Here is a 10,606-nt window from a genome sequence, read left to right as displayed (position 1 = left end):
CCCCCCCCCCCCCCCCCCCCCGCCATGGCACATCAAATCACAGCAGAACTAGGCTCATCCTCTCTCACTTAGGTCAGAGGAGGCAGCCCAGCTAGGGGCATGGGATTCATGGGATTCCAAGGCAGGCAACAGAGTTAGAGTCAACCCCTGCTCCACGTTTTAGGAGATCCATGTGGAGATCATACCATCCGTCTGCTACATATGTGAAGGTGGCTTAGGTCCAGCCCACACATGCTCTTCTATTGTTAGTTCAGTCTCTGTGGGTATTTGTGTTACTGTTTATAGGAACTGTGGCTTCACGCTATTGTAAGGCAATAGTGCCACCTTCTGTTTATTTTAGCACCCACAGTTCACTAAAGCAGCTGGCTACACAGTATAACAGCTAACCTATAAAGCTAACCTATTCAGTATACTAAAGCAGCTGGCTAACTCACTGAAGGAAACAGACAGGAAGATACTGATCTTGGAGTTCTCAGTGGCATATGTCTTCAGATTTGCAACGCTGTCACTCTAAACTCCTGTTGTCAAAATTCTGCCTCCTTATGTTGATAACCAAGGCCTTTGAAGTCCTAATTTATTTATTAAAACATGTATAACTTCAATCTTTATCAAAAATGCTTGCTTTAGGGGATCAGGTTATAAAGTGCTTGCTGGGATTTCTTTTTTTTTTTTTTTTGGTAAGGAGAGAACTACACAATGAATCACTGTGAATATAAGTCAAAAAGTCTTTGACAGCACAAGATATTACATGTTACATATTAATATACTATTTAATATAATTATATTTTGTAGTTGCATAAAATAAACATTTTAAGATATATTACAGAACATATATATATATATATATATATATATATATATATATATATATAACATATATATACACTTTTTTTTTTGGTCTTCACTTACAAGAAAGTGAGTCTCTTATCAAACAAGTACCTTGCCCTAAACAAATTTAGAAATTACAAGAATTTTCAAACACCAACTAGATTTCAGTTTCAGGTGATACAGCTCAAAGCACTGACTTAATCATAAAACTAAACTTGCATTTCTATCTCTATGGAGGTTTCTTCATCTACTGAAGGTTCCCCTCTGCTGTGCACTGGGTAGAACAAAAGCCCAAAGGGACTCACAGGAAACGCTTCTAAACCTCTTGTCATCAGCAGGTACTCTCATTCAGCACTTTTTCTCCACCAGGGATATGCAGGTTCATTCCTCCAGGGCTTTCTAATTACATACACATACATGAGTCACATCTTCCATAGCTTTTGAATCAGTAGGATGTTTTCCATTCCATAGCTTATTCTGATACGTGCTTACTAATGCACACAGATTTCTTGCAAGCTCCAACAGTAAAGTAAGCAACCCGATCATGACTGTAGCCTATGAATTAATCGATTCAAAACACACAGCATGAACACAAAGTTTTACTTTTTATCAGCACTCAGAGGAAAGAATAATAGAAGAGCAAAGGTCTTTGTATATTAATGACATTAAGTTGGTACTAACTTAAGCTTATTATAAAAAGACATTTTAATTGTAATCTTACTCAGAGGCATGAAGAAGAAAATGAAAATGCACAGAAAAACAAAAACCTGAGAGAGTTAAAATTCTGCAGCAGTGAGTATGGTTTTGAAGCAAGCGAAGGTAGTAACAGAAGATCAGAGGAACAAAAATGATATGAAATATGTAGTAAAATAAATATCCTTCCTTTGGGCAACTATATTTAATGCAGATTAAATGTGCTTTCCAACATATATATGATATAACTACATATGTTCATAAGAGGGACATACTTTAATTTCAAAAATATAAACAGTTTTATGATAAAAGAAAGGAACACATATTACAAAGAGTAGCCCAGAATGGTCATACTATGTATGTACTATAGCCTGGAATGGTCATACTATGTATGTACTATAGCTTGGAATGGTCATGCTCTTGTCAAAATTAGATTTTAAAAACCAAAACAGGTGCATGGGTTATTTTGTAATGCTGAAGAGACCACATATTCATAAAGCAAAACCATTATAAACATCTGAATCTAACAGCAGAGTTTAAAATGCATGAAGCAAATGCTAGTATTGAAAGAAAAAGTGGCTAACTTTAAACTAGTGGGAAATTTCATTATTGCACTATAAGTAGTGGGAGGAAACAAACAGAATTCGTGATTATAAAATGCTTGAATAACATGGAGAACAACCTGCCTTAAGAGAAGAATTCTCCACTCCAAACTTCCAGAACACATAAACTTCTCAAACTCTATAGAACATCAGGAGGATGACAGCTGATGAAGCAACAACTGGAATCCAGACAGCTGGGCAGGGATAGAAACTGGGGGGCTATGCTTTCTGATCACAGTGGAAGAAAACTAGAAACTGCTAGGAGATGAATGTGGAGACTTCATAGATGTGTAAAACGCAACCTGATCTTAATGTAATTGTCTACATTTTTAAAAAGTAACCTGGGGACTCAGTGGCTAAAGAGTGCTTAACTGCCTTACAGAGAGCAAGGGCTCAGTTCCTAATACCTACATGGTGGATCACAACTGGAGCTTTACAGGAATCTTCTGGTGCCTGAAGGCGCCTATATGCACAAGTGCTGCACATGTGCATGCACGTGTGCGTGTGCACACACGTACGCACACACAATTAGTAATCCTTTTCTTTAAAAAGCAAACAGTAAAGATAAAGAAAGAAAAGGAAACCAATCCCAAATCAAAAGAAAGGAAATAGTGCAGGTTAGAGCAGAGATGAATGAATTGTAACAGCTTAACAGTGCTATGAAGGAGATAAAAGGCACCCCTCACAAGGCAAACATGGTGTTAGTGATCCGATGGCTGCGTAACTTTAATATTCTAAAGCCCACTACTTTATATATACCAGCATTGAGTTTATGCCGTATTAGCTATGTGCCAATTATTAAAAAATATTAACCAGTTCTTATGAAATATTTATTTTTACAAGGAAAGAGATCCAATCTCTTTACATGAAGCATCTCCCAAGGGTGCTTGCCGTGTCCCTACCGGAAACATTCTCATTAGCATGCCAGGTCTCACTGGTTTCCTTTCTCATGTCTATTTAGCTCAAGTAGAGAAACATGAAGAACCAGCTCCTATGGGAAGCCCAGATTTCCATGCAGTCAGTGAAGGGCAGAAATCTGTAGGAATGCCCAAAACAACCCGGAAAGGCAAGGAGAAGTCTGCCGAGAAAGAAAAGTTAGCCAAGGAAAAGCAAGCTCCGAGATTCGAACCTCAGGTGGGTGCACACAGGGTGCCCTCCTTAGGGACAGAGCCGGTGGCACTTCCCAAATGGAATGGTGGGTGCACACAGGGTGCCCTCCTTAGGGACAGAGCCGGTGGGACTTCCCAAATGGAATGGGGGTGAGGGGGAATTAGCAATAGGAAGCCAGGGGGACTTCAGAAGTGAAGGATCCTGGCCTCTTGCATTTAAAGATCTCTTGTGCCCGTGGGAGTATCATGAAGTATTTGCAAGTTTGACTGTATCCTCATCTGTTAGAGTCATCTGTTAGCACTTTGACAGTTCTATTTCGGTCGGTCAAAACTCTGTACTGGAAAAGCTCCTGGTCACTCACCTTTCGAGCTGTTTCAAGAGGAAAGCTAACATTCTAAGTAAGAAGGAAAAGAATTATCATCTATGAGTCTTGGTTCTCATTAAATTCTAAGAGAAATGTATAGGAAGCGAGGTTTTCTGGTTAATAACGAAACCAAATTTTAAGTGAAAAAACTTCACTCAGTGGCTGCAACTGCGTCTTCCCTGATTACATTGTTTCAGATGGACAAAACCTTGATTTTATGTGATGCATTCTGCAACCACGTCAGTTTAAACGGTTAACTTGTCTGGTGGGTTCCCTGAAGATCCTAATTCCAGAACCTTATGACTCAAACCTCCTCTTTTCCAAGTTGCTTTTGGTCTTGGTGTTTAACAAACCAACAGAAAGACATACAAACCAGTATATTAAGTGGAAATTTGAGAGCGAAATTGGCAGAAAAAGTACTTGGAGAATAAGGGTATCTCTCTCCCTCTTTGATTGCCCAGGTAGGAACCTCTCCTGTCTGAAAGTCAAAACCCATTTCTGCTGCCTCCAGTCCTTGCAAGTGGTTCTGTAACCTTAAAGTACCACTCATTTCCAGAATGAATCAAGAGGAGCAAGTACATTCAGAGCTAGAAAGGATTCATTATATTACTCAGTTTTGTGAAGTATACCTTAAGTATAATTTAGATTTTACTTAAACTATTTTAAATATTGTGTGTGTGATTGTGAGTGTGTGTGTGTGTGTGTGTGTGTGTGTGTGTGTGTGCTCGTGAGCATGTGTGTGTGATCTGGTGAACATGCTCGTGGGTATATTTGCAGGTCTGAGGACAAAGTGTGGAAGGCAGTTCTCTCCTTCTACCATATATGCCCTCAGAACTCAGAGCATCTGGTTTGGCTGCAAGCACCCTTACCTACCTCACTGACTAGCTTTTATTCTTTAAGCTGATATATCCCAGTGTGGCTTAGGAAGTCAACTGAAAATGTGCAGATTGGTTAATGGCCATGTCTATAAGAAATCATCTTTGATGATTGATGGAGGGCCCACCCCACCGTAGGCAGCACACTCCCTACGCAGGGGAGTCTGGGCTAACTAAGACAGTTAGCTGAGCATGAGCCAGTGAATTAGCCACAAGCAGCCTTCTATGATGTTTGCTTCAGTTCATGATTGAGCTTTTGTCCTGACTTTCTTCCAGTGATGGACCTCAGAGTATAAGCTAAAATAAACCCTTTCTTTTCCAAAATGCTTTTGACCATTACATTGATTTATTACATCAACAGAAAAATAAACTCCAACACTCATGGCCCCAAGGCCCGTAGACTTTACTGTGTCTAATCTTAAGCCAAGATTGCATAAAGTGATGGGCATAAACACTTGTTTTTTTCTTTTCTTGTGTGCATGTGATATGCATGAATATGTGTGCGTGTATGCACATGCGTGCAGGTACATGTGTGTGCTTGTGCCTGTAGAGGCCCAGGATTGATGTCGGGAGTCTTTCTCAATCACTTTCCACTGCATTCATTGAGCTAAACCTCCTCAGCTAAATCCAGAACTCATTCTTGTGGCCTGCCTAGTCAGCCAGCTTGCTCTGGGGGCATCCCATCTTTGCCTGCTGAGCGCTGGCATTCCAAGTGGGCTGCTGTGCACCATCAGCATAGGAACACCAGGATTCTGAACTCTACTCCTCACAATCTCAAAGGAAGCATGGTTTATCTACTGAGCCATATCCCCAGGTCCGCAGGCACAACTCATCACTGCACAATCCATTGACTTCCAACAAATATACCCACCGTGCAGCACAAGGTGAAGATTATGCCCACGAACCCACTGCTGTTCATTTTGCCATCCCTGCACCAAAGCTCCAGGTGCCAACCCATCATCTCACTACCATCAGCTGTCACAGAGCTCATATAAATGCCTCACACAGTTGAATTAGTTTGTGTTGAACTTCCTCATTTTACTAAAACATGTGCCTGCAGGGTTCTCCCACAAGCTGATGTTTGTTTTCAATTCAGTGCTCAGCACCCAACAACTTAGGAACATGCTCTACGTTGTCCATTCACTGGCTGATACACTTTTACACTGTTCCTTTCTCTGTAATTGCTGCTGTGAAAAAGAATATAATGAGCATTCTCAAAAGAGTCTTATGCAAATTATGGTTGTTTTTCTTATTATGGTAAGTGAAATCCAACAGTGAAATCTCAGTTTAGGGAGTGAGTCTTTCTAGAAGGGGAAAGCATTCATTTTTATAAACTTTTTTTCCCCCTAGCAAGTACAAATGCCTACTGCTGTTCACTCTCAGCAAGAGGATCCAAACAAACCCTACTGGATCTTGCGGCTGGTCTCTGAACACACCGACTCAGACTATGTTGACGTAAAAAAGGACACAGAACGAGCAGATGAAATACGGGCCATGAAGCAAGCTTGGGAGACGACTGAACCCGGGAGGGCCATCAAGGTCACCTGCCTGAAAGGCAGTTCTTTCTGTCCTCATTGTTAGCTGTCATTTGGGAGCTGAGCCCTATGGATGAAGGTGTGGGATTGGAATTGTGACCTGAGTTAGCACTCATGTGTCCAAACTATGACAGCCCTCTTTGTATTTACCCATGAGGGCTGGATTCACACAGATCCGGAGAAGCTTCAAGCAGGAGAGCATGCGAGTGTGTAATGCCTGCTTTCCTACTACAAACAGCTTTAGAATAAAAAGTATGTGCTTTCCCCTTATGAAGGTATTTAAATACCTCTCCCGGTATATGGCAGAGGCTCTCAACCTTCCTAACACTGCAGCCCTTTAATATAGTTCTTCATGTTGTGGTGACCCCCACCACAAGATCATTTTTGTTGCTACTGTTATGAACCATTATGTAAATATGTTTGGAGAGAGGGTGACCAAAAAGGAGTTGCAACCCACAGGTTGAGGACCACTGCCTTGAGGGCTTAGACCTTTAGTCTTAGATAACAGAGAGTTGGCTTGGTCTAAACTACCCTTCTTTGTGTTTTCTTTTTCAATTTCGGTTTTGGAACCCACATTTCTCTCTTCTTCTGAGTACCTTGCTTCAGCCTGCACTTCTTGCTGCTTTTCAAAGGCCTCACCAGGCTGACATCTGTCTTCCAGGCTGCTCAAGCCCGTTTGAAGTACCTGACCCAATTCATTAAGAAGCCAGCCGCCTCTGACACCACCACCTCCGCCCCCAGCCCTGAGACTTTGACTGTGAGTCAGAGCCAAACTAAATCCTCAGAGGAAGGTCAGTGGAAGTCACAAGCTGCTCAGGAATTTTGGTGGGGCTTCCTTAGCCACATGGAATAATTTCTGAGTTTCTAGTCCTTAGATTGTGAAAGACCATGAGGCTTCAAATGAGGACACAAATAGCCTTCTACTAATCAAGCCTCTTGTACTTATTTTCTCATCTAATATTCATGTGCCCACTATCCATATATAGGCAGAAATATTTTTCCTTGCATAAGAAAATTTGATGAATATGATGTAGTGGCACACAGCTATAGCACTACAATTTGGAAGGTAGAGGCAGGAGTACTAGGAGGTCATGTCCATCCTCAGCTATATAGAGAATTCAATGCCAGCCTGGACTATAGGAGACCCTGTGTTTAAAAGAAAAAAGATAAGAGGAAACCAGATATGAGATGAGGTTGTTATTCAGGATGATGGTGGCCATGGTGAATTGGAGGCAGTCCTGCTACTTAATAATACGGCACTTTCTGTAAGAATAAAAATAAGATTAAGATTAAGATTAAGATTAAGATTAAGATTAAGATTAAGAAAGAATAAGCAGATAGATAAGATTAAGAATAATAAACATAACTACTGTCTTAGGGTTTTACTGCTGAGAACAGATACCATGACCAAAGCAACTCTTATAAGGACAACATTTAATTGGGGCTGGCTTAAAAGTTTAGAGGTTCAGTCCATTATCATCAAAGTGAGAGAATGGTAGCATCCAGGTACACATGGTGCAGGAGGAGCTAAGAGTTCTACATTTTCATCTGAAGGCCAGTAGAAGACTGGCTCCCATATGTTTAGGAGGAGGATCTCATTGTTCACCCCACAGTGACACACTTCCCTAACAAGGCCACACCTACTCCAACAAGACCGCACCTCCTAATAGTAACACTCCCTGGGCCAAGCATATAAAAATCACTACATTCCACTCCTTGGCTCCCATAGGCTTGGTCAAACACCCGAGTCTATGGAGCCATACCTAGCCATAGTATAATAAAATATACATTTAGTCCAATTTCCAAAGACCCCAGAATCTATAGCTGTCTCAACAGTATTAAAAGTCCAAAGTTCAAAGTCTCTCCTGAGATAAATCCAGTCACTTAACTGTAATCCCCAAAACAAGACAGAAAACCAGCTGGGCAAACCCCAAACTCTGCCACACCTACTCCAACAAGGCTATACCACCAAATAGGGCCCTTCCCTGGGTCAAGAAATTTCAAACCACCACAACTACTTGTATGGAATTATTGTCATGGCTTGGCAACTTGCATTACTTAAATTATAGTTGACTCTATTTTCCAAAGGTGATTGCTTCCAAGACCTACAGTGTATACCAAATTGCACAGGGGTTCAAGACCCTTCAAGTAAATGGCGGCGTGTTTTCATATAATCTGTGCACATTCTCCTACATACTTTTAGTTGTCCTTATATATCTTATAATCATAATTCAACCTAAGTAGTTGTTACATGGTATCATTTTGAGAATATAAAGGAAAACACGTATATATGTTCAGTACAAAGAAAACTAACATAGAACTAACTATGTAGTAAATAACCGCATAAGATTTTAAACAACTATTTTAAATTATTTAGTATTTTTTGTACTATGTGTATGTGCATGCTGTTTAGAGGGTTCCTACACTACACATACAGAAGACTGACAATTCTGTGGAGTCAGTTTTCACCTTTACACAGATTCTAGGAGCTGAACTCAGGTCACGAGGCTTACACAGTAAGCATTACTTTACCTCCCTGGGCGTCTTGTCATTCTTTAACTATATATGTTTAAAATGTTGTATTAATTAATTAATTTTTATGTTATGTGTATATGTGTTTTTCCTGCATGTATGTTTATGTACCACATGTGTGTCTGGTGTCCAAGGAGGCCAGAAGACAGCAGCAAATCTCCTAAGACTATATAGTTAAAGACAGTTGCCATATGAGTGCTGGGAATCAAACCTGACTCTTCTAGAAGAGCATCCAGCACTCTTAAATACTGAACCATCTTTCTAGCTCTGCCTTAACAAATTCTTGATCAATGGTTAGTTGACTGAATCCATGGATGTAGAACCTGGATGCTGAAGACAAACTATATTTTATTTTACACTTATATACCAACCCATTGATGGATATTCCAATTTCCAAGGTGGAGAGAGGCTCAGTAATAGTTATAAGTCTGTGAGACACAAGAGACCCAGAAAGCTTGCAGATCTGGCCCTCCTTTGATCCAGTGTCTTGTATAGTCAGACCGAACTCTGTCCAGGTACCACTGGAGGCAGAAGCAATTCACACCCCAAATCTTTCATTTCATTCAAATCAGAATATGGTGCAAAGCAGATAACCTACAGTGGATGAACCCACTGGAGACTAATGCATGGCTAATGCCCAGGCTGAGGTTGGTTTGTATGATTTCTTCACGGCCAAAGAGTCACTATTAGAATTGCTACTAAGGAAAATTCTCCCAGCTTTAGGGTCTTCTCAAGTACGAATGCTTTTAAGTTGATTTTAAGACAACTTCAGTAAGTATCTAGACTCACTAGTCCCTTCCTAAAGAGAAGTGCCTTGCTTATATACAGTGATCCCAATGCTTAAAGACCTCCCCTCTGTCAAAATTGTCCCAAATTTTAAGGCCTCTGATTGGATGTGGTTTCCTTATCCTGAAGAGGCTTCCAGGCACACCTCACACATGGCCTACAGGAGCTATATCACACTTTGCCATCCCAGATGGTGCATGTTGCTTGTGCCCTGGTAACACACTGCAAAGCTTTGGGATCAAGTCCTCCAAATCTGGTCTCCTATAAACAAGCCCTGTTAGATTTGTTTGCATGGACTTAGCAGCGTGCCAGTTAATTTTTTTTCAGAAACATATACATTGTGCTATAGGAGAACTAGGTACTGGGAAAGATGCAGACTTCAAAGAAGTGCAACCAACCGCAGCAGGAAGTGTGCTGTGGAAGAAGTGGCAACTGACCAAGACCATCACCACTCTGTCAAAATTCACAAGCAGTGAGAGTTCATCGAAGGAAGAGCTGCCACCACGGAAGGAGATCCCCGGTGAGTCCTGATCCTGCTGGTAAGGTAATCCATACACCAGATTTGAAATCACACTGTCACAGATTATAACCACTGGTGAGTCCTCATCCTGCTGGTAAGGTACCTAATACACCTGTCTTTGAGATAACACTATGTCACAGGTTATAACGAATACATGTGAAATTAGGGCTCCCCAAAATTGAAAAAAATATATACCCATCACAGCTGGGAATGCAGTATGTCTCCCTGGCTTATTAATCCAGATTTCTCCATTGCACTGCTCCCCGATGTCTCCAGCAAATGCTGAAATGAAAAGAAAAGGCTGTTGACTAACAAGTCTTAAGCAAAAACCAACCTTAAAAACTTGAGGCAAGCCGGGCAGTGGTGGCGCACGCCTTTAATCCCAGCACTTGGGAGGCAGAGGCAGGTGGATTTCTGTGTTCGAGGCTAGCCTGGTCTACAGAGTGAGTTCCAGAACAGCCAGGGCTACACAGAGAAACCCTGTCTCGGATAAACAAAACAAAACAAAAAGGAAAAAAGGAAGTCGTCTGGATCAAGAGAAAACATCCACAGAAAGTGATGCAGATCTGCATGGAAAGTGATGCAGATCTGCATGGAAAGTGATTCAGAGCTGCATGGAAGGTGATTCAGAGCTGCATGGAAAGTGATGCAGAGCTGCATGGAAAGTGATGCAGAGCTGCATGGAAAGTGATCCAGAGCTGCATGGAAAGTGATGCAGATCTGCATGGAAAGTGATTCAGAGCTGCATGGAAAGTGATGCA

General features: G+C 41.2%; 1 protein-coding gene across 1 annotated transcript in view; it reads left to right on the top strand.

The window, feature by feature from the left end:
• Adgb (androglobin) overlaps positions 1-10,606 on the top strand; it is a 133,505-nt gene that overhangs the window by 113,586 nt on the left and 9,313 nt on the right. The window contains exons 30-33 of the mRNA XM_029533071.1: positions 3,094-3,257; positions 5,823-6,011; positions 6,669-6,798; positions 9,675-9,845. Coding sequence (XP_029388931.1) covers positions 3,094-3,257; positions 5,823-6,011; positions 6,669-6,798; positions 9,675-9,845 — 654 coding nt within the window. The remainder of the gene's footprint in view (positions 1-3,093; positions 3,258-5,822; positions 6,012-6,668; positions 6,799-9,674; positions 9,846-10,606) is intronic.

Source organism: Mus pahari, chromosome 21, assembly GCF_900095145.1.
Source record: "Mus pahari chromosome 21, PAHARI_EIJ_v1.1, whole genome shotgun sequence".
Lineage (NCBI taxonomy): Eukaryota > Metazoa > Chordata > Mammalia > Rodentia > Muridae > Mus > Mus pahari.
This window is presented reverse-complemented; position numbering and strand designations above follow the sequence as displayed.